Source organism: Micrasema longulum, unplaced genomic scaffold (assembly GCF_059751315.1).
Source record: "Micrasema longulum isolate JH-2025_06_02 unplaced genomic scaffold, ASM5975131v1 h1tg001594l, whole genome shotgun sequence".
NCBI lineage: Eukaryota > Metazoa > Arthropoda > Insecta > Trichoptera > Brachycentridae > Micrasema > Micrasema longulum.
Window position 1 is genome coordinate 26,806 of NW_028278776.1, and position 25,374 is coordinate 52,179.

The window sequence follows — 25,374 nt, forward strand, 5'->3', positions numbered from 1 at the left end:
GTCACGTTGAAGTCTCTGAAACAATGCTTTCTGACTATCAGAGTAAGATGAGATGCACGATAACTGGAGATGAAACTTGGATATATGCATATGGCCCGGAAACAACTGAGTGATTACGCAAATACCGTGCAAAAGGTGAGTCAATAATGTCGAGACTGAAAAGATCGCGCCAAAGTCGTTCAAAAATCAAGGTCATGTTGACAATTTTCTTCGATTATCGTGGTACGGTGCATTGTGAATTCTTTCCTCCAAGCCAAACTGTTAACAATGAACATTATTTGAGCGTTATGCAACGTTGGCGTGAATGGATTCCCAAAAAGAGACCTGAATTATAGGCAGACAACTCTTGGTTTTTGCACCACGATAATGCACCATCTTACATTGCATTGGTGCTTTGAGACCATTTCACCAAAAATTTCAACTCATATCGTTCCACAACCACCGTATTCGCCGCCTGATTTAGCACCGTGTGACTTTTGGCTATTCTCTAAGCTTAAGAGACCGCTCTGGGGACACCGTTTTGACAAGATTGAAGAGACAAAAACCGAATTGCTGCGCGCCATTACGAAACTCTACTTTACGTTTCAAATAATTGGAAACAACGTTGGCGTACGTGTATTGTTTCAGGAAGGGAGTATTTTGAAGGCGATGAAATAGATTTAGAAGAAAAAATAAAGAATTTACAAGTTACATAAAGTTTCACCTTATTTTTTTATCACAGTAGTATAAATATAATGTAAAAGTATCGTTTGTTTGTATTTGCAGACGCAGTATCACAACCAAGTGCCAACTCATTGGTCCACGGTTAAATTTTATATAGGTGCCTAACAGTAAAAATGTATTAGGCCCGACATAAACTTCGTTTATTGTTAACTAGACAAATTAACTCGCAACTTTTAGCAAGTTAGTTTGCTTATTTTACTTAACTTATCGAGCAAGTAACAAGTAGGGAGGGATTGCTGCTCACTTCTTTTTTTATTTTTAGGTGTTTTATTAGTAGTAATAGTAACGAAGTATAAATCCGGTCTTATCGAATAGGTACGTGCTATACTGAAAATAATAAATGTAACCCGGTGCTACATTATATTATTATAAATACATTGTAAATAGGAAATTAATATTAAAAATAAAATAAATACATATAACGGGAGACGCCAGTAGGTACTATCCACTTTTTAGCGGAAAATATAAAAGACAGAATATTTGGAAAATTAACGTTCTTAAAAACAAATGTTTGGCTTACCCGATACCATAAAATGATGTGTTTTTTAAATAAAAAAATAATTCTCAAATTGTACGTTTTAGATTCTCATCACAGAGTGTCTCTTTTTTGTACTTGGTGAAAATTTATTACATTATTATAATATCATAATATATATAGGTAGGTAATTAATTTCACGAAAAGATCACAACGCTGATAATAGGACAGAAATAATTGGTACAAATTAAGTTAAAGTATGTTTATAATAATACGAAATCGAGAAGATGAAGGAGAAACTTAGAGTTTATAAGCTTGACGCATCATCAGATCAAAATATCCATCCGTGTCGATAGAAGCGCTGACTCCGCTGTAATAGTTCATGAACTCTTCTAATGTTACCTGAGAAAAGGAAACGAAACATCCAGTTATACGGAGGCGTGTTATACGAGACCCAGTTCATTTTTCTGCCATCCCTTATCCTATCACGTTAGTGTAGGGGGCACTGAATTGATATACGCATTTGTTACGAGGAAGGCAAGAGAGGACTAGAGCTGAAGCGAATGCTAGGAGAAAGTATTATAAAGTATTAGGTAGGGACTATTTTCATTTAGTTGAATAATTTAATACCATTGTCCAGTATTATAATACAACAAACGCACGTAAATGCTTTTTTGCTTGAATGTGATTTTTACTTTCAAATTCACGAAAATAAAATTTTCGCGTTTCTTATTTGTTATATATTTTTTAAATTTTATTTTGAATCTTGAAATAGAGCACATATAAACATATTCTGATGTGTGCTCTAGTAATAACAATGTACAAATAATCATTAGAAGTTGTTAAACACATATTATTGAATATGAATATTTTTTTTTCCTCGCAAAGATTTTTCCCATTAATATTTTTTTTGGTCTCGTGGTGTAATGGTCAGCGCGTTTGCCGACCATACAAGAGGTCTCGGGTTCGATTCCCCGACATGGTTGATTTGAAATATTTATTTAAAGGGGTGTTTTCACACTAGAATATTTCATAGTCCCTGAACTGCTACCTGAACTGTAAGACTGATCATCTTACCTTCATGTAACAATTTTTTTATCAATATATTCTGCAATTGGTTTACCAATGCAGTGCCCTATGCACCATTAGGTGCGGAAAGGGAATGAGGAAATAGTTTTTACGTAGGTACATTTTTTAAGACAAATTTAAGTATTTTTTATGCTACTAATAATTAGAAAATATTTTTTTTTTGGACAGTATTTCATAGACCTTAATTACTTTAAAAATGTAAAAAAAAAGATGATATTTCCCTATTGACGGCTTTACTTCTATTCTTTTGTTTCCTTTATTTGTATATTTTGTTTTGTTTTTATTTAATTTAAATTTTCTAATTTTTAGCCATAGAGTAACATTATTTAGATCATGATTGTATTTGTCCATTATTGTTTTATAATTTTCTCCCGATATGTATATGTAGGAATCGTCTGCAAAGAGTCTTGTCAATGCATGGAGTCAGTTCCAGTCAGTTGTGCTATGCATTTATTTCGATATTATAGAGTATATTATTGTAGTGCTGGTGGTATGGTACAATATTTCCAGGCGCATTTTGTATGATTGACATTCAATGGACACAATAACATTTTCTGCACCATTGAGTTATTGTCGAGGTTAACTAAGAGAATATGAAATATTGTGATCGCTATCTTACCACTCCATCTCGGCTGTCGTCTTGTTCGAAATTCTCGAGAAATTTATTCATAATAAGATCCTCACTCTCCTCTCCACTCATGTACCTTAAATGAAGATTTATAGTCAGGTGCGTGTGAATAATTCATAAATATTATATAAGATATGGATACTTCAAAATATTGATCTTATTTGTCTTATCTTATTTATATTATTATCTAGTTATATTATTAACGTAGTTATATTAATAACTGTATTTCAATATTGGTAGAGGAAACACAAAAAATATCCTTTTAAAGACTGGTCAACATGTTTTTTGGATTCCCTGGTAGCAAATACATAAGCAACCATTGACAAATTAATACATAGACGCACCCTATAAAGTATTTTTTTTTAAAGTAGTAACACGAAAACGTACCCATAGAAATTTTGTTTGTTTATACCAGGGCTGCATTCAACGATCATGCATATGCTACCAAAAGTTGGAAGAACCTCATTTTTGGTATTTATTTACATACATTAGTTTATTGCACATTATTTGAGACCGAAGTCCCAAAAGTCCTAAAAGTTCTGTGTTGAGATGGGACGAGCAATTAGTTGACACAGACACATGAGTACATCACTACAAATATTGGATCAGAAATACAAAAAATAATTTAAAAAAATATATATATGGCCTATCAATATGGTAAACAGTAAACTCAAACATTCGGAAAATCATCAAGGAGTTTCCCACTCAAATCTCTCCAACTAAGGAAAATCCAGTCATTAATTCCTCTCTTGAAAATAGTTTTTGTCCTTGAGAGTTTAAAACGCTCTTCCAAAATATTTATTACTCTCGTGTGTATTTCAACGTAAACCATTAACATTAGTTTTGGTGGATGCCAATCAGATTATTTCCTTAAATTCCTTATAATTTCGACCCATTTATATCTTTACACTGGATTTTCGGGAATGCAAAAATAATATTAACTCACGTTTATTATATTTTAAAAACGAATTCCTATCAGTGCATCCCTGTAACTAAGAACAGCTTCGCAAATGCGCCGCTAGGCGTAGTTTGACATTAACAAAAAATAATGAATTAAGCTTTGTTAATCACCCATAAACAAATATTTACCAATGGAAAGTTATTCAATGCATTTTACAATGTTCATCCGAAAGGTTTTTACACGCTTTTATGACATAAGCGGGCATTTTGGTTTCGATTCTAAACGTCACGCCTAGATGGGGGTTGAAAAACGACTAAATACACGTTAGGCACGAATGAGCGTTTGAGCATGAGTTGAGTGTCATCATTTTTGAGGGCTCAGGGCATGTATACGTGTATTAATCTGTCAATGTAAGCAACATTATACATATGCATATGCAAAATAATATTAAATTGATTTAGACACGATCATATTATTTAATGTCAATAAAAAAAATACCAACCGTGGATTTGTTTTGACGTTATATACAGTACGCAGGTCATCCAGCGTGATGACGCCATCCCCGGTCTTATCCAATTTCTTAAAAGCCTGAGACACAATCGCCTTTCTGGAGTCGGACATATGTGGCTGGAAGGAATTTAAATTCGTTAGATAAATAAAAAAATAAGTATTATTGAAATCATATAGGTTTTATAGCGTAGCGTAGATACACCTTGTTTTGTAGATGTGTCCATGTGAGTGATGATAGTAAATTGTTATTGTTCAAATATAAATAAATAATAATAATAATCGTATAAACAATAAAAATAATGATAATTTTAAATTGAAAAATAACTAATTAAAACAAAATAAATAAATAACAGCGTAAGTCCCCCTGTATGTGTAAAACAAATAAATAAGTCCATCTCCAATCACGAGAGCTTGCCTCTTCTTTGGCGAGACACAGCGTTTTGTAACTAAATATATCGTAATATATAAAAACAAAATATATATGTTTTGTAAATATAATTGATAAATAAATATTTGGGTCCTCTAAATGTAACATTTAGAATGTGTAAATATAAAGCATTCATATTAATCAAATAATAATAAAAATAATTCTGACTTACGCGAATATGTTTGAGAAACTCATCAATGTTGACAGATCCACTTTTATCAGAATCAAACTGATCGAACAAAATATTAATTTCCTAAAAACATAGGGCAATTGATTATTCGAAAACAAATTTTAGTTTTTCGACAAATAAAATTATAAATTAGATCAGGTTGTGGTCCTGTGGCTAGTGTCTCGGACTCACGGACCAAAGTTCCGTGGTTCGAATTCCACTTTACCCCAACTTGATTCCATTTTCTAATAGTGAGTTACTTACAACTCGTTGAAAATAGCCCTCTAAATCAAATATTTGGGTAAATCATAAGAACGCAAGTATTTTTTTTTTTTTTAAATAAAAAAATAGTTAGTTATTTTTATGCAGTAATTATTTTTTTAAATAAAAAATATTCAGCCTAAATTTACTGTCTAAGTAAAATATATGATTATTTGATGTTCATTAAAAAAATATGAACTATAATAATTTTGTATAAATGCTTTTTTAAAAATAATTCTCAATAGTTAGTGATTTTGATAAAAACACTCATAATGTTTTCGGCGAAAGCGCTCGTCGGTCAAATTTAACAAAGTAAAACAATCTATGATATACATTATTTATTAAAATTATTTTTTCTTATTAGATCATTAAAATTAGGAAGTACATACACTGTCTGTTATATTCAACCCCGTATCTTTTAATCCTTTGTTGAATTCTGATTTTTCTAACTGCTGGCTCCCGTCATCGTCCATTCTTCGGAATACTCTAAAAATTAAAACATTTTAATAAACACCTAAAGAAATCAAAATAATATAATAATTTGAACATGACCTGACAATAAAAATCTGTCACACGGTTTCAGCTGGTCTTTAATTTTGTGTATATTTGATTTAAGGAAGGAGCGTTGTAAATGTACCTACTCATTGCCCACACGTAAATGAATTTTAAAAATCGTTTACGCAAACTGTAACTTTTTGGAAACGTTGTGATATTTTGTTTTACGCCTGGGAAATTCGCAAATCGACTAACTGGGCCCCGATTACAATGGGAATTTAACATTTACCTTAAATTTTATCTACAAAATAAAATTAAGTTTTCTGTATGAAAAGCAGAATATGCGTAATATTTTTTCAAACATGTTCAATTTTAAGTAACCGACGAAGATAATTTAAATGTTCATGCAAATATACTCATTTTCGTACACAAATATACATTTTTTTTATAGACAGCCGAAGATAACTCTGTTAACTGTCCATTGTAATCGGGGCCCAGGGAGAAAAATGCTTACCGTATATGCAAAAACCTGCACGTATTTCAAGAATACTGTCCGTCAATTAACATAAGCCGCCCAGCATAAGGCCCCAGGGCCGCTATTCCAAACGCTCTCGCGGCCGTAGAAAAAGCTTTTATCTCGCGTGTTAACACACAAAATACGGGAGATAAAAATGTTTTCTACGAGCGCGAGAGCGTTCGGAATAGCAGCGTTGCGCTGGTGTGATAAGAAGCTAGCATATTATAAACTATGATATAATGTTTATTGACAGCTTAAAATAATGTGTTGATTTGTTTTGTTTTTACAAAAAAAAAACCCTCATTTTTGCGATCTTGCTGATAGTAAACCGTACATGGCGAGCCCCGTGATGCCGGCCGCCCCCTTGGCCAGGCACAGCAGGCGCAGCCTCTCGGGTCCTTCGTCTGCGCGAGGGCGCGGGTCGAGGTCGAGCGACTCACGAGCTCCGCCTCCCGGCGTGACGCGGCCGGGGCTAGAATAGACAGTGAACCGTACCGGCCGAGCCCCATGATGCCGGCCGCCCCCCTGGCGAGGCACAGCAGGCGCAGCCTCTCCAGCGGGTCCTCCGTCTGTGCGAGGGCGCGGGACGAGCGGCTCATGAGCTCCGCCTCCTGGCGTGACGTAGCTGAGGCAGGCCTGTTCCACATTCCTGGACCCAGAAACATATTCATATAATATGCACATATTTAAACTGAATTTATGTTTAAGTAATACTACATACCACACACCTATGGCGCGCGTGTTTCTGAAATACAATATATATTGCTGAAATAATAAAATTGTGTTTTTTCATAATACTCTTCCAACTTTTGCGACAAATCTCTTAGGAATAAATCTTAGTGTATAAGTACACACGTACAACTTATTTTTCATTATATTGTATACTATAAGAAATTAAAAAAATATTTTAAAAAATAACAGCAAATGTAATTCTTTACATTTTGTGGAGTCTATAATTGCGATGCGAAATTTTATCCACTAATATTTTCAAATTGTATGTTTTCTAGTATAAATATGGAAGTGTAGGCATTTACAGGACTTATGACATGTCATTGGCTGGTTTAAGTGGCCACTTCACACACTGTGTAACATTCACCATTATGCCTAAGTTTAAACATCCATATTTCTTAAATTCTTCAATTTGTTGATTTAAATGAATTAAAGAGCTAAAACCTTTATGGTTGTAAAGAGATTCATCTGACTGAATTGTTTCACATACTAGGCAACGCCTGAAAACAATTTTCCAATTCCAGTCTTTTGTCTACAAACATTCGGACAAACTTAAATATTGTAATAAAACAAAAGCTGTTATTTGCATAATTTTTGCTTCAAAACATATGTGAGAAAATAGAACTAGCGATATTTATTTTTTACTATGTCGATATTAGTCTGCAATGGGAAGAAGGGAATAAAAAGCGAGTAAAAGCGGAGAGAATAGGGAAGAGAGAGGAAATGATTCTTCAGCCGTGATTCACACAGAGCTTGATAGAGGATGGGAGATGATTCCACAGTCGAGCCGCATGGACACTCGTGAAGATGAGTTAGAAAAGAAGGAGGAATGGTGTGCTTCGATAATAAGAACGAAGAAATAAACCATTGCTGATTAGCGAGGTCTTTCGTAGCACTTTAGTATAATACAGGTAGTTACTTACTTACCAGCATTAATTTTGTAAACATAAATGAAAGATATTCGTTATACTTGTTTCGAAAGAATAAAAACAGACAGGCTTTTCAAAAGCAATACTCACTGTGAGAATCGATTTTTCGTTTAGGTCGCTGCATTATTTCAATTTATGCGAAAAAATAACATTTGTTTACTGTGATAAACGCAATATTTTAACGAATTCGTTTATGTTTAAAAAAGATCTAAAAAAACGCCGCTTCCTCAACTAAAAGCACATTTGAAACAATGTCAATGGTATGCTGTCGTATTAGAAACAATATTTCGTACAGAAATGTAAGCTTCAAGTCAAAAAGACGACTACGTAGTACGAAACTAGACATAAAAAGTCGGCGTAGGGTCCGGGTTGTCGACCCACCGAAGAAATCTAGAACACTAGGTGCCAGGGTAGCGTAGTGAGTGGTGAGCAGTAAGGGTAGGAGACCTTTCTTCCATCGACTTTTCGCGGTGCGCGGGAAACCGTTTCCCAAATTGACGGCCGTTGGCGTCGTTTACGCCGACAAATTCTCGAGGAAATTATTACGCCAGTACACACACGCGTGGAAAGTATGTATTGATAGTGGGGCTGTTATGTAATTAATCAATCTATCGAAATTAGTACTTCGTGGAGGACATTCCAGAATATTGAGTATTGAAAGAAAAATTTGATGATTGGTCTATCAAAAATGATGTAAATATTTTAGTTTGATAATGAGAATGAAACCATGGTCAAAAAATGGCAGCGTAACATTGCTTTTGTTGGTAAAAATATGTTTGAATCAGGCTTCCATTTTCAAATTTAAAAGGCTGCAAATTCTAGTCTCATCATTTTTTTATTGTAAAGTATCATTCATTTATCTCATAAATCTTGATAATTTATTCAGACAATGTAACGGTTGATAAATACAGATATTGCGTTATTATAAGTTTAAAGAGGCAGACTAAATTGTATTTTAGGTATATGAATTGTATAAAAATAAACTCTGTGAACACTATTCGAGCGTTAGAAATTTCAACTTTTGCTCTGTTCTCCTGATTGAATCTGTGAGAGATCCCGTGAAGGGATGAACACTTATTATTATGGAATCTTGCTGATTATGTTGGCTGGTGGTTGCATCTTGAGAGGGAGGCGTGGGCGGATTGATAAGTCAACTTAGATTTTTTAAATTTTACTCGAATCGGAGCATTTATGAAATTACTTATCGTGGATTCTCACACTCCCAGTACAATACATCACGGTGTACGTATCGATACGTTGAAGGAGACGGCTTGTTAATATTACATTACCGCCGATTACAATCACTCGGTAAATAAATAAAGATGATCGTTAAGCATACCGTCTTAGTAATTGTCAAAAGTAATATAAAAATCATGTTAATGCGAGCTTTTTTGTTTGAATTGGGATATACTGGAATTTATAATCTCTTAATCGAAGCCTATGTAAAATATAAATGAGAAGTATTTGAATTATGTAAGGAACACGGACTCAATTTTCGGGGCCATTCATTGGTTGGATTCGATCATACGATGTCTAAATGACAAGTCAGTAGAACGTACCAAGGTAGATATGTAGAGATAATACAGAAGTTAAATATACCGTCTCGATATGAACCGACGAAGATAGCCTTTATAATCGCGGCCCACGTAAGCGAAGTCGCGGGTAAAAGCTAGTAATCTCGGAGTAATAACCTAATAGAGCCGCACATACGGAGAAAAACCATTATATGATTATTGATCATGACATTAGCTACAGATTACATCAATACAACGGGCTGGAGGTACTCGGGTAGAGAATTGCGAGCGCTAATCGAAACCGTCCATTACACATTTGTTGATACTAAAAATCGATCTAAAACCAAACCAAAAATTTGGAACGCTCTTGTTCTATGCAATAGAGCTTACGGGCTTCTCTAGATAATTATTACTCCGAGCTAGTAATGTATATTTTTCCTTGACCCATATTCAGAAACATACGAGGGAATCAATTTCTTGCCCTTGGCCGCATACCGCACACGTACCTCACCAATCGAAAAACATTAGACTTTCACCTACCTTAACTTTGTGTATTGGAATGATAATGTGTTAATTTATTAGAACCAATTATAGAAAATAAATTATCATCATTACATGTCCGCTCCCTATATGGAGCATATGGTGTCCGCGAAGATCCCCCAGACATCTCTGTCGGCTACCAGCTCTCGTGCGTCCTCCCGAGTCAGGTTCGCGTCCCGTAGTTCTGACATGAACTGCCCACGAACAGTCAGCAGTGGACGTCCAGGACGCCGAGAACCTGATGCTTTGTAAAGTAGGCAAGCGTGGTTAAGGCTCTCAGGAGGCATCCGCAGTACATGGCCGAGCCAACCGTATCGCCTCCGCTTGATGACAGTTGCCACCGGAGTTTGCTGCGTCCGTTCTCTTTTTACTTCATTCCGCACAAAGTCAAACCTACGCACACCCGAGATTCTTCTGAGACACCTATTCTCAAAACTCAATATTTTGCTGTTTTGGGCCCTGGTGAGGTGCCACGATTCGCATCCATGGAGAAGTATAGGTGTTATGCAGTCGTTATATAGGCGGCATTCTGTTTTCATTGAGTTAATATCCGATCACCAGACAGTCTTCATACTGTTGAATGTGGCGCCTGCTACTCCTAGCCGCACTCCCAGTTCTTTTTGAAAGCTGCCATTTTCCGTTACATATACTCCCCAGGTATTTGAAACTCTCGACTCTTTCGATGACTTGATTTGACAGATTCAGGGGATTTTGGGCATCGAGGCATGAAGTGTTACACAGTACATGGGTTTTTGCGATACAAAGCCCGAGTACTTACCTATCATTAATTGAACTCTCATCGTAGTCTGTGAATATAAGTACTTAGTACCTACCTACTACCCCCAGGAGCGTGCAGTGAAGTTTTCGATTAAGGAAGCAGTCATTTGGTACTAGGTACATTCATACATAGGTAAAATTTGTGCCTACTACCAACACAGCAATTCAAATTAGGTGCTAAAATAAAAATAAACTTCAAACTAAATAAATTTTATGCCATTATTTTAGAATAAAATAGTAATTCAAATTTCACTTTTTTGTATTGGATGCTCCTTGCTAATTTGCTAATATAATAAATTGTATTATTTTTTATAGCAGACGCCGATTTTTCGCTAGTGAACTGTATTTATTTACGAGGAAAACAAAAAACAAACCGACACGAGCGTCGACTTAGAGATTACACACGCGTTGACTTATGACGGCGATAACTTAAGCATGTTCATTATTCTCCATTGTGATCGCTCAAATGTTTAGCATGTTTTTAAGCACGTCGCTAGTTATTTGTGATTGAGCTGCTGTTATTCTCGTTCACACATTTTTGTAGTCTATTGTTTGTGTTCTATTGTTCGTATTTATTATGTTTATTATAATTTGTCAATCGAATCCATGTAACTTGTTTTTGGCGATGTTATCAGGTTTTGGTAGAAGGCAATAGAAAAAAAAACAACAGTACTGATATAATAACCCGTTTATAGTCGAATATTATTTATGACATTCCAAAAACAAAAATGAACTATTTATGTAAAGTAAATTCAGTGTCCCTGAATGTGAAATGGCGAGTGTTTTCGACTCAATGGCTATTTTTAGGTAAAAATCCTGAAAAGGGGAATCGAGTGGAGGTATGTCGTATGTCCGCCTCATATTTTAATGGTAGGTGCGTTCGCCTAACATGCTTGAGGTCTTGGGTTCGATTGTCGAAAATATTGATTTTTAAGGTGGTTGTACGGTCTACACTTAAATTTGGTCCCAATTCTTAAGACTGAACCTCTTACCTTAAATGTAAGAAAAATGTTTCGACCGGTTTGTTTGATCATTAGCAATACCTAAAAATCAAAAGTAATAATTAAAGTTTTGAATAAGTTTTTTTTTCTTACAAAAAAGATTCTGTTTCAAAAAATGTTACGATTACTTTCGATTTTTAACTAATACTAACGACAAACAACTCGGCCTAAGATACGCTGGGATGAGAACGTTGTGTCTTTTTATATTTTTTAATAGACTATTAAACTAAGCCAATTTAAAAAAATATATATATCATATCGTATTATCAGCGCTATATTTTTTTTAAAGTTTTGTATTTCTGAAATAACTCCGCGTGTGATTGAGTTCTTCCGATTGGTTCGTTAACGGTAAGTAAACCGGATATCCTTCATAGCTCTCATATCACTGGTTGGTTCATATGAACCAGTGACGTCGTTCAAAGTAGCGTGTTTTTATGAAAATATTTTTTATTATTTTTTTCGTACATTTTCAAGAAACTTTGCCGTACAATTTAATACTTTAATTTTTACCGCGCGCAAGAAAACATTTTTGTATCCAATTTCTCGTGGGGCTGAAGTTCCTTATTGTACCGATGCAGTGCCCAATGCACCACTAGATGCGGATATGGAAATGATGAATGTAGGTAAAAAAGATTGGAAAAGCTGTGTTACTGTTATGTTTCAAAATTCTAATTGAATCACCGAAAAAATTCTAAAGAAATGCATACAACGCTGTAGTATTTACATAACGAAATAGAAAAGCTAATTTTATGATGCCGTTATTTGTACCTACATACTGAACTTTACTAAAGCATTTCGTGTAATATGGTTGATAGTTGCTACTCACGTCATTAAAAATTATAGCTCCGTCCTGTAGGATTTTAGGAGTGGCAGAAGGTGAGTTATATTCCATTGATTACTTGGGCACAGTAAAGCGAGCCGAGGAAAATAATATAGCTATAATATATTATTATGCTGATATCTACTGGTGCTGCGAAGAGGAACGGCTGCGCCTTTTGGCACCATCGGGAATTCGATATTTTGTACCAACTCAACAACCGACGAATTAGGTATATTGCGACACAAAAATTAGTACCTAGTACCCATCATCAAAAATATAAAAGTCAAGAGAAGATTACACCATAACAGCGTATTACCTTATGGGTAGTCGAGAGTCTTCAGTGAAAATTTCCTGCATAATAATATAATCTATAATACTCTAGAACTGATTGATTGCATCTGTCCCTTATACTCATGCATTGGAATTTGAATCTTATTACCGTGGTATCAAAGCTTATTTTCGCCTGTAATATTAAAAAATATATATATTATTACTAACAAAACATATTTCAACACACGAACAAAACAACACACTTCCAGGGCTGTTATTCCGAACGCAATTATAGCACGGTATAGCGCGTTTTTACGTACTAAATACGCGTTATAGCGCGCTGTAAATGGATTCGGAATAGCAACCCAGGGGTGATATTCCAAATGCTCTCGCGGCCGTAGAAAACACGTGTACCATTTTTCTAATGCCGGTATTTATTCGAAATTACGATTTTAAATATCGGAAACCCGCTAGTTAGATATTTTCTGAAATATTTAAAAATTATACAACAGTCGGCCACAAGCTGACTGTTATATTTTTTAATGACTTATTATATTATTTTATTTTTAATTGTTCTATGTTCTTACGTAGATATAATTTTTTTTGTGGCATTATTTTTAGTGAGAGATTATTATTTATTACATTTAGATTACCCCGATCAACGAAAAAAGGGGGGCCCGAAGGGATGAATCTTCTAAGTAACTGATTCTTCTAGTTACCTATTTAACCGAGACGCGAGGAGCCGAAAATTGAGGCCCGTAGGGCCGGAAAATTGAGGCCCGGAGGGCCGAAATTTATATCATGTAACAGTCGGCTAGCGCTAACTGCTGTCTGCTAGTATATAATCATTATAACTGCTATATCCTGTACCTACATTCAGCCGGTTCGCACCGGTTTGCTAGAACCGGTGCCTAGAATTTTCAGAGTTCGCCGAACCAGTTGTTTGAACCTCACAAAGCGAAAAAAACATTGGAAAGATGAAAAAAAATGTGGAAAAATTCAGTTAAGTTATTGCACTTAGACAAAAGAATATAGTGAAAGATGTACGCTTCAAAAAATGTTCAAGTAAATAATGTTTTCCTTTCCATAACTTGCCTGGTCCAGAATGAGATATAAAAAATTGAGATCTTTTTTAAAATGCGATAGAAAATCTAGCGCCTTTTTCATAGCTCATAGTGGTTGAGAAACGCAGTTGCTCTGTACAACTCTGTAACATGATTGTTAATTAACTTTTAAATCTGTTTATGTGCAGAATAAAATACAAAAAAAAATTTTTGAGGGTTTGTTGGGGTAGGAGAGGGCGAACCGCTTCTTGAAAATTTTGAATCCCATCACTGCTTACAATACAGCACGATAATTTATTGGAAGTTAGTGCGGGTGTGTACAATGTAAATAGAGCTTTTACAGTTCAAGGAGAAAGCTATTTCCAGCCAAACTAACCTTGATAGATAAAGAAAAAAGTTGTGATGGAATTGATTTTTCCGTTAACACGTTATGAATTTTGAATTAGTCATTTAATCAAGAATTCAGGGTATTTTATTTAAATTTCAACTCCGTAAAACGTTATGTTAATAATTGATGGGGGGTGGGAATTTTTTTGATTTGGTCAGAAACGATGACTCTGCTACGATGCGGTAGATAGTACCTACCTAAAAAAGAATTTCAGTGCTACAGAAAATTGGATATAAAAAATTAAGCATTTAATTGTATGTAGTAGTTTCTCAAAAATGATTAAAAAAAAAAAAAAAAATATCTACATTGAATTAGGTCACAAGTTCACTCGAATAAACCAATGATAGTGTTGATAGATATCCGGGAAGCCGACTCACCAATCAGCGGAATTCTTAGACGGGAACTTGTGACGTCAGAGGCGGAGTAATTTCAAAACTAAAAACAATCAACGATTCAACGTTTTTGATAAAAAAAATTAACCTGTATTGGGTGTGCACATATTTTGTTAATTAAAAAAAATGATTTTATTTTGTACTAGTTCAGTATGTATATATACATCCATGTAATTTTTAAACTTTTTCAATTTTCTTTCCCAGATTGCATAATGTAAACATTATTTTGAATTTATTTCCATGCCTAGTATTCTGTTTATTCTGTTATTTTCAAGTATTTTTCATACCCTTTTTAATTTGTAGTATATCATAATTTTTAATTTTTCTGCTTTTGTTAAATAATATTATAGTTTAAAATTTAAAAACGTCTCTAAAAAAATTATTATCTGTATGTCCCTAAATGAGTTTTTTAAAAAAAAACTCCTTGGGAATATTGTATATAATTATGTATAATATGTTTTCAATATAATTAAAAAAAATAATAAAAATAAATCATGGCGCTGAATGATACGTAAACATATTTTTTTTCATTGTCTTAGTTTGACCGTCTATTCATAAATAAAAAATAATGTAAAAAAACCATTTGACTTCCTCATTACAAAAAACACACAAAATAATGTTACGAATTAATATATAATATATATATATATATATATAGATACTCTTAAATCAATTTTGTATCATATACTTAATACAATAAATAAATTGTAGAGTATCGGCATTATGGAGGTAGCTATTGGAAAACTTCACAATAAGAATAATAATGAATTAATCAATATTCGTCATATTGATTAACCATTACAGCTTGGGTAACATAAAGACCAGGGCACGTATTCTGATGGGAAGTTAAAATTTATCTTCAATTTTATCTACAAAGTAAAATTAAGTTTTCAGTATGAAAAATAGAATATGTTTACAATTTTCCTAAACATGTTCGATTACCGGTTACCGACGAAGATACGTTGAATTTTCATGCAAATATACATACTTTCGTTCATGAATATCGATATTAGTTTTATCGTCTCAGTATATACCGATGAAGATAGCCGTTCATAATCTCAGCCAAGAGGATAAAATATATCTACGATAAACGAAATACTAGATTGATCTAGTGATGTTAATAAGGTTAAAATAACTTAAAAAATAGATTTTAAAATAATATTTTATAAAATGAGATATCAATTACTTGAAAAGTTGGTAATAATAGCCAAAACTGGATACTATGAAACCATAGCCCTTGAAACGTCGTCAGACTTATAAGATTTTCAAGACAACTAACTTCGTAAAGTATTAATTATTTACAATATTTTGAGTTATTCCAAATTTTTGTAGACAAGGAATGGATTCAACTCCCCGGGGAGCTGTTAATATAAACATATTACAACAGGGATAAATAACATTTTAGACAATATAATATAGAAGTCTAGGCATCAACATGGCTTATGACCTGTCATTGCCACTTTACAAACTTGAACAAACTCAAAATACTGTTGATAAATTCACCTGGTCCATGAAGAAGTATAGAACTTGAAAAAAAAAATTCAGGCGTTGCCTAGTAGGTAAAATAATTCAATTAGATGAATCTTACTATAGAATAAATAAAGATTTCAGCTCTTTAACTTCACAAACATCAACAGATGAAAGAATTGGAGTAATTTAGATGTTCATTTGAATATTTATGGGCAGAATGGTGAATGTTACACAGTGTGCAAAGTGGACACTTAAACCAGCCATTGATAGGTCATAAGCCCTGTAGATTCCTAGACTTCTATATTATATTGTCTAAAATGTTCTTCATCTCTGTTGTAATATGTTCACCTTATTTATATATGATTATTGATTTATGTACGGACGTATTAAGTCCATTTAACAATAATAAATAAATTTATTCATTATATATACAGGTACATTTGAAATAAAATACAACAAAAAAAATTAAAGCTGGGACAGAAATTTTAAAATAAAGTTTAATTAAATCCAAAAATCAAAAACATTTTCCACACTGAAGCGAATTCGAATAATTAAATTTTAAAGTTGAACCTTCATGAAAAACATTATTTTTCTCTGTCAAGGGAAGAAGAATACAGTACTGTGTGTGAAATAGAACCAGAATCCTGGACGAGTGTTTTCGACTCGATGGCTACTCCGAGGCAAAAGTCTCGAATTAGGAAATCGAGTGGAGGTAAATCCACCTCGTTGTGTAGCGGTTGACGCGTTCACCCATTCCGCGAGTCCAGGGTTCGATTTCTGGCAGCGCGGACGTGACGTAAAATATTTATTTGAAAGGATTGAAGCCCGAAGCGTAAGATCAACTACGAAGCATTTGGTTTACCAATGCAGTGTGGGCACCGGGTGCTGAAAGATAGATGGTGTTGATGAAAAGCATACTAGTCTGATGATGTCATCGATTCATCGTCAGGTGATTTTTGTGAAGCAAAATATTAAGTAATTAATTTAATTAATGTTTCCGTAGTTATTTAAAACAAGAAACATACTTTTTTGCTCCTTTTTTTTATTTCTAATCGCTATTTGGTAAATAAAACCAATATCCACTTTTGTTAGTTACAATAAATTAAAATAATGTTTTTTTTAATAAACTAAGAGATAATAAATACATTTGTAAATTGTTGAACCAAAGTTAAAAGCATTTTTAAAATAAGTGAATTTAATGTGCGTAAATATGTATATTTTATCAGAGGGCGAGCCCTATGGTTTTCCGGGTTCGATTTCCGGTGAGATAATAAAAACAAGGTTTTTTGTCAAGCCTGGGTGTTCTGTGATGTCATTTTTATATTTGACCAATTTTTCTATGTTTTTACTACATTTATTACTTTGTTTTTACAACATTTTTACTATGTTTTTTGCTTAATTTTTTAAGATGTTTTTACTACATTTTTACTATGTTTTTACTCCATTTTATACCATTTTTTTACTCCATTTTTTAATTTGTTTTTCACTTTGTCCACTATTTTTATAGCTGTTTCTATACATTGATTACTGTTTTCATATATTTTTTTACTGTATTAGAACGGAATAAATAATCCTAGTTCGAAAGTCAAAGCAACTTTGTATAAATTATGATTTTGTGTATGTAATATTGTAATAATAGATAAATAAAATCATCCTGTAATTAATTGGGTGTCTTGGCCTGTTCCGATGAAAAGAAGAGTGAATACAGATTTTAACAAGAGTGAAAAACACACGCAATATTTGACCCATGAACACGTCAATCGTTGCCAAATACCGGAGTGATGCATTTTTAAATGTATCATAATAAAAAACCGAAAAAAACTCATTAGTTTTTTATAATCCCTAAAATTTAAGAAATTGCTGATGATTTGTCTACCTGCCTGCTAAATACGATAGCGTAACCTATTCTAAAATACTGGTATACGAGCAATATATAATTGTTTTTCGCATTTAAATATCTCTGAAACTGTCTTTCTGTCTATAGACATCAAGAAACGAAAGTTGAAAATATAATGTCGACATTTAGGCATTTACGGGGATCATGACATATCGTTGGCTACCTTTACTTTACTCACTAACATTCTCCACACGGTAAATTATTAAACATCCATGAATTATTTTTAGAATTTCTATATTCGCAGTGAGTAACGCTCCCTGTTATAATTCAGAAATGCCCAAACTTCCCCTTCACCATGACAGCAAAACACATAATTCATATGATATACTGATGGTATAAAGAAAAGCATGTCCAATCAGTAAATATCAGTAAGGGTTTGTAACAGTTTCATGTTTTAATTTACTAATATTTATAATAGAATTCACAAAGAAAACTTACCAGATACTACTGAGTTAGACATTCTGAGATATTGTAATATTTTTATCGCTCCACAATTAATATAAATGATATTCTAGATTATGAAAGAACGTTTCCAAAAACGAATAAAGTCATGTAAAATCTATTGATTGGAAACAAATTTTGGGAAATTGGAACAAAAAAAAATGTCGATTTTGAAAATGTTTTTTTTTCGTAAAGTAGGTACTCTGTACTATGTATTATTTATTAGTGCTTACCGTAATAATAAAGCTCTATATTAGGGTTTGACAATATTGATATATTTATTATAAAAAGGATCACACTTCCGGGAATCGGAGAAATAATTATATTTATGAAGTTACAAATAAAAACAGTAGTTCCTAGTTTTAAGTACTGTGAAAGCGAATAAAATAATCTTTCCCCCTATGAATTCATTAGGTTTGTGGTAAAATAATGAGTTTTTGATCAATAAAATAAACAGTTTCCTCAAAAGACACATTACTGGCGTCAATGATCATTGGCCATTTTTATAACAAAATGTACTTACCTTATTTTTCACGGGAATAAGTAGAACTGTGTTATTGCGATAGCGGGTTACGAATGAATAAATAATGTAGTTATTATTTCTCCTGGTTACATGCCCTTACCGATTCAAAGACAATGCGGATATACCTATTATAATACTTCTGTTCATTTTATTCAGTGGGACGGACTTGGATCATATTATGCCGAAACTATAGAAAATAATATTTTTCTTTTATTTTTTTATACGGGAGTTGCTTTATTATTTACCTTGCTTTTAATATACAAGGTTTATATTTCAAAAGTGGATATTTCTGCATTTAAATTTCTTCAAATTTATCTAAACTGTTGGGATCAGAAGGGATATACTAATGTGGGCCAATCGGGAACTTCTCAGCATTTGCACATGTGGAGAGGAAACCACTTAAAACTCTTCAGGAGAAGTCGGCCTGTTGGCAGTAGTCAACAGGCCTTCCGTTCCACTAGAGGAGTGTTTGGCATTTTCTTCCCTACTTTGGTTTATTTTATTAATTGCCTGCACTATATTGACCATGTATAATACTACCTTTCGGGTGAGTTTATTTATTACCTATCTTCATCCAAGCTTCTGCATCGCGCCTCCAGCTGTTGTCTTTGAAAGCTGAAAAGGGGGCAATGCATCAACAGGTGAGGGACATCTTGAAGAGTTTCATCGTCGCATGGGCAGCTGTCGATCTCGGAGAGCTTAAAGCGATGCAGGTAGCTCATAAACCCACCATGACCAGTAGCCAGCATCCTGCATTCTCCTGAAATCATAAGCATGGAAAATGGTAGGGAAAAACATTTGAGTTATCTTACGGTAGATTCACTTAAATAACGATCGTTCCAGAGTTGAAGGGTTCTGCTTCTTATTTTCCTTTTGGCAAAGCTGAGCGGGAAATCGGCAAAATCGGGGGCTGTCTTCTCGACCGTTGCTTCCCGAGCCTTTTCGTCAGCCTTTTCAGAAAAGAATATCGTGAAAAGTAATTTTACTATCCTAGAATAAGTTATATTAATGCGAGTTAGTGATATTGATTTAGCTCAATGGAAGTTGCGGACTGATGGAAAATTGATATCCGGTTACTTGATTCAGGAAGATAAATAAGGCTATAAAAGCAAACTTAGAAATCTCCACCGAAAACGGAAAATTAGTTATTGATGCCAAAATAAACTATATATCTACCTATCTACCCAATAAATGTAACTCCGTTAGTGCGATTACATATAAATGCCAATCAATTTAGTGGTCTTTTTGATATATTTAATACTTCGCCCGCGTTTATCAAATCAAAAATTATGTCAAGTACAATATAACAAGTGCTTAAATTAGTCACTCTTTTGCTACTTAATTATTATGCTGATGAAATAACCTTTCTATATTTGTATGCATGTTTCTATACATGTGCGTGCATTTTTATTTTTTCTTTATTTTCGGCGTAATTAAATGTTTACTTTTAGTGAATATCATTGAATAACATTTTGAGGTATTAATTCCTAACTGATTTTTAGTACAGTAATCAATTAGACGAACAAGATCTTTTTGGATACAGTGCGATATATCGTTGACATTGGCAAAGATCTTAGCATCATCAGCTAAAAGTAGTAATTGAGAAAATTTAAAGAACTGATTTATATAATTTATACAGAGTATTCTTTAAACCCTGTCACATCCGAAATCACGATGATCAGTATGAGCAAGAAGACATATTAGCATATTAAAAAAAATATTTAGAACGAAGAAAACTTTAAAAAAATATATATAAAAAAAAAAAAGGTTTCTTACTTTTGCAGGGGAGAAGCGAGGGGGCGCGGCCGTGCCGTTAACGGTGTATCAGGCTCCCCCTTCCCTTCTCCTCGTTTCTCCCCTGCAGAAGTAGGCAACCATTTGTTTTTTTTCTATATTTTATTTGTAAGATTTTAGTCGTTCTAAAAAAAAAAAATTAATGTGCCAATATGTCTTCTTGCTCATACTGATCATCGTGGTTTCAGATGTGACAGGGTTTAAAGAACATCCTGGATAGAGAAAATAAAATGGGACCTAAATGGGAACCTTGCGGAACACCAGAGCTGCAGTATGTATTTGAAACTAGATGAGATACCATTATAGATACTACTGAATCCAACAAATATAATGAAAAATTTAAGGGTTGTATACGCATTACGGTCCTGACGAAAAGGGAGGGGCGCGGGCCGCGTCACGCTGCAGTACGGAGAGTCGAAGGCGCGGGCGGGTGCGGGTCCGTTACGTGCCAGCGACTTATAAATAATTTTATTATCATTCACACTTTGATAACTTTCGTAATGTTATAACCAAGGATGTTTAACGTATGCTAGTGATGCTATTATATAATATTATAATACAGGGTGCAAGCTCAAAGTCTAGCGCAGTTTTAAAGTTACTCAGAAACTAAGGAATTGCCTTTTTTTATTTTAAATTTTAAGTTGAAAGTTTAAGTCTGACTCGCTCGAACTTAAATTCTGCATTTTAGGTCAAAACTTGTGTAGCTTCCATTAATGTCACAAAACCAATTACTTTATGCGTGAAAGTACAATTTATCAAGAATGAGTTAGAGAAAAAATAAATAAATTAAAAACTGATCCAGTCGAAAATTTCAAAACCCATTGAATAAATCATAGCTCTGAAAATACGCAAAATCGCGGTACATACATGGGGGTGATTCGGATACCCTTCAATATGAGGCACCTAAATTTTACCTTTGGACGTCACTTCTCCGGTCACCTGTATAATAAAATGTTCGTTCTTATGATTCGAATATTTTATTTTAGGGCCATTTTCAACTACCTATTCGTAGATAACTGTTATAAAAAGAGAGTCAGGTTGTAAAGATCAGTACCTACCGGTGGTTGGCGTATTCTTTAATCTGTGTTTGTTATAAAATATCTCCACAAATACAATGTGTACTGTGATGGTTTATATAATGATATAAATGTTGATGTAATGCGTGTCCTGAAGAAGAGACGAGTGGGTTCGTCTAGAAAACGGTAAACATTTAGAGTCAGTATAAGGCTATATACCAATATTCATAAATATGAAGTTGAAACATTTTGTCACAATACTTATAATATAAATATACTTATAATGAAATATTTGATTCTTTCCAAAAAGGTAGAAATCAGTGTTCGCGGTCATGCTGCGGTGGAGAGAGAGTTAAGCGAGACTTCCCCAGGGTTCTGTCCTGAGCCCAATTCTCTTCAATATCTATACGCATGACATCAGCGACATAGTTCCAATGGAGGCAAGTTTGCTTCGGTACGCGGATGATTTTTTCATGTATGCAAATGGAAAGGACCCAAAGAATTTAGAAAATGTTCTAAATTTAGATATGAGTAACGTCAAGAATTGGTTGGTGGAACATCGGGACTGGTACCTGAAGCGTAAGACTGATCATCTTACCTTCGTGTAACAAAAAAAAGATCAAGATACGCTGCGATTGGAGTACCAATGCATTACCCTATGCACCATTAGGTGCGGAAAGGGAATGGATGATGTAATATTAAATACTAACACACTGACTTGTATATAGTACTAACACATGTGTAAATATTTAAATAAGTAAAATCTCAAACTCGATATTGGCTAGAAAATCCCAGTTAGGGGTGAAAAAGCCTAAAAAAACAAGAAGAAGAAGTTTTTTTACAAAATTAAAATTGTTAACCTGTCTTTATGGATTATGGGTAGTTAATTAGGATATTTATCACAAGAAAAATACGCATAGTTAAATACATAGGACCTCAGTTATGTACAAAGGTAAAATTAGTAAAGTTAAGTTATAGGAACTCAGTTATAGACAATTTTTTTATGCGTTTTATTTCTGATAGTAATTTTATGTTTTCTTTAGATATGCATAATGTATATTACATAAACTTTCATGTTACCACTGTCATTGTGTGATAAATATGATTTTATTAATAAAAATGTAATACATCTAATCGGTGTTTTTTTTTCTACTTTTGTTCCTAATCATGAATTTAATGCACCAATGTCTACCGTATCGACCAATATCGATCGATTAAGACATCACTATTACATCGATATCGACGATCGAATTCGCAATGTGGCGCAACACTAAATCAGTCACAGATATCTGCTAATCTGCTGTAATCTGTAAATCTGTCATCTGTCAATCTGTGTGCGATTTATTTGTGTTACCGAGTTACTTGTACTGTCGACCTGCTGGCGTATTTTTATATCTTTATTAAGTAACCATAACATAACCGACAACTTACAATTCAAATGTGCTGTGGCCATTTGGCCTTCCTGCTAGAATGCTTTCGCATTTGAAAACAAGCTTCCAAATTTCTCGATTATTAACACGAAGTGGAAAATATGCAACGACTGTAGATCGCTCGTTAAAATCATATTCAATAGCTGCTCCCAAAAATATTTGTGTTTATATTCCTAAACGAAACTTCAAAAACTTTGGTCATAATCCAGACAAGGAACCAATTGGATCTCAAATTGTACATTGTTTTCTCACGCTTATGATGGTTTTTTGTCTTCTGGATATTGGAGGGTATGTACTAATATGAATATGTTATTTTATTGTTAATTTGTTCCGACGTCAGTTATTTTTACTATTAAATACTCGTGCCTCACTGGAGTGGCAATATCCTTAATTATATTTCATTTTGCATTTTTTATTGATTGATATAATTAATTACTTAATTGATACATGTTTTTAATGAATTTTTTTGTTGTTTTTTTCAGCATTTATAAGTCTTTCAGTATTTGGCTAGCATTCAAGGATGGAGGGAAAAAAACTTAGTTTTTATAGATGGGACATATTTATGTTACATAGTCAAATTGTATTGCATTAATTAATTATCATTTTATAATATATATTATGGAATATTAGGATTATGTTTATTTCAATGTTGCATCTGAATATTCGCTTCCCCTAAGCAGTGGTCTGAAGGTCACTCTGATATGATTTCAGGTCCTTAGTATGATTGCCAAGCATTAATATATATAGCCGAATTGTCACATTTACTGAATATAATATATTGGCTAGCTATATTACAAAACGGCTCCATATGTATAATAGATTAGCCACATTATCGATACTTGGCATTCTACAATTTGGCCAGCCATGTTTAGCTACTATGTAAATTTGCAAATATGGTTAAAATTGATATATATTAAAGATTCATTACTTTATTTTAAAAATAGTAAAAATATTGTAAGCAAAAGTAATAATACATTATTTAGGAATATAATATAGATCCATAAAACTCCGAAAACTTCAGCATTTACATACTGTCATAATTTTTCTGCACAAAATCATATTTTTGCGTAATAATAACTGAAATACCCACCAATGATTACCTAATATGACGGAAAAATTAACAAAAAGGACAATCGGCTAAAACGTCATGTCTTATCGTTGGGATACCATTAAATGCAATGTGGCTATTTGTCAATTGGCCATTTTACAATACAAAGCCATTCTATAATATTGCTAGCCAATATGTATTCTGGCTAAAACGACAATCCTGAATAGTTTAGTGCTAGAAGTGATGAAAAAAATGATCAAATATTGTACGAGACGCGTTTCCGCCTTGTATAAAGAATAGTGAGACTGTAAAATCTCGGCAAGGCGCTGGTATTCTACTGCGAGCTGCGATAGGTATCAGTAGCCCGTAGGTATGAATATTTATTCAAAATACTATCGGCTGACAGTGGCGGCTAGCAGGTTGTAAATCCGCTTCTGGATTCCGCTGAGTCCAGGAAAGGTGCAGTGATCTGAAGACGAAGTGGCGAAGTAATCGGGCAGAGTACAGTTAAAAGAGAGTGTTTACTGTTTTCGATCGATGTCTTTATTTCTTACATGTGCACATATTTATACAAGGTTACAAAATCTGACCCTACGGTTAACTTAGGTACGGGAATGGTGCCGGTCCCCCACCCTTGCCAAGTATTCTCCCGAGCGGCCAACGTAAATAGGCGCCCTCTAGCCAACGTATAAGCCCCGACCCCCGCCCCGTTCCTCCATTGCACAATCGAGCGCCGACTAGAGTGGACGTGAAAGGGCCGCTAGCTTGACACGCTCCGCTCAATTCGTCCTCTATACGGCAGCGGCCGGTTAGACACGGAATTAGCCTCGCAGACTCATACATACTAGGTTACATATTAAATATAACTAAAATAATGATTGAAACATTTATACTAACATACAATAATAAAATAAAGGACTATGACGCCGGCTACAAATATGAAGCAGTGCTCCTCCCGATGCCCTGAGCTGATCTGCGAACTCCGAAGGATATGGAATTATTTTGAATATTTATTGCATTCTTTATAATTTACTAATATGCAAATCACAAGATGTCACTCATCTCTTTTTACTAGATTAATATGGTTTATATGTTAGAAGAGTAAAGAAGTTCTGCATTCTTCTCATTTTGGATAG

The 25,374-nt window shown here is 33.8% G+C and overlaps 1 protein-coding gene and 2 long non-coding RNA genes across 4 annotated transcripts; 2 read left to right on the top strand and 1 right to left on the bottom strand.

Annotated features, from left to right (window-relative positions):
* On the top strand, positions 1–6,974 carry LOC148274748 (uncharacterized). Its single transcript, XR_015824211.1, has 2 exons — positions 1–135; positions 6,520–6,974. It is a non-coding gene; the product is annotated as an uncharacterized LOC148274748 (long non-coding RNA).
* Positions 1,449–19,005, bottom strand: LOC148274749 (calcyphosin-like protein). Of its 2 annotated transcripts, none has more exons than XM_088236647.1 (7): positions 18,951–19,005; positions 6,691–6,844; positions 5,573–5,669; positions 4,926–5,006; positions 4,319–4,443; positions 2,907–2,991; positions 1,449–1,600 (listed from the first exon to the last, which is right to left on the bottom strand). In XM_088236647.1, the coding sequence occupies exons 2-7, from the start codon at positions 6,840–6,842 to the stop codon at positions 1,499–1,501; spliced, it is 642 nt and encodes a 213-aa protein (XP_088092773.1). In that variant the 5' UTR covers positions 6,843–6,844; positions 18,951–19,005; the 3' UTR covers positions 1,449–1,498. The 2 variants fall into 2 exon arrangements, with proteins under 2 accessions (XP_088092773.1, XP_088092772.1); XM_088236646.1 differs by lacking the exon at positions 18,951–19,005 and adding an exon at positions 18,425–18,452.
* A 4,050-nt stretch (positions 19,006–23,055) lies between these two features.
* LOC148274750 (uncharacterized) lies at positions 23,056–23,819 on the top strand. Its single transcript, XR_015824212.1, has 2 exons — positions 23,056–23,478; positions 23,673–23,819. It is a non-coding gene; the product is annotated as an uncharacterized LOC148274750 (long non-coding RNA).
* Positions 23,820–25,374: the final 1,555 nt, after the last annotated feature.

Bases quoted from the DNA above. Each gene is read 5' to 3' on its own strand.
- LOC148274749 (XM_088236646.1), bottom strand. From the start codon at position 18,446: ATGTCTAACTCAGTAGTATCTG. The intron at 4,444-4,925 runs GTAAGTCAGAAT...AATTCCTTCCAG, and splicing joins AGTTTCTCAAACATATTCGC to CCACATATGTCCGACTCCAG. The intron at 2,992-4,318 runs GTTGGTATTTTT...TCTTCATTTAAG, and splicing joins AACGTCAAAACAAATCCACG to GTACATGAGTGGAGAGGAGA.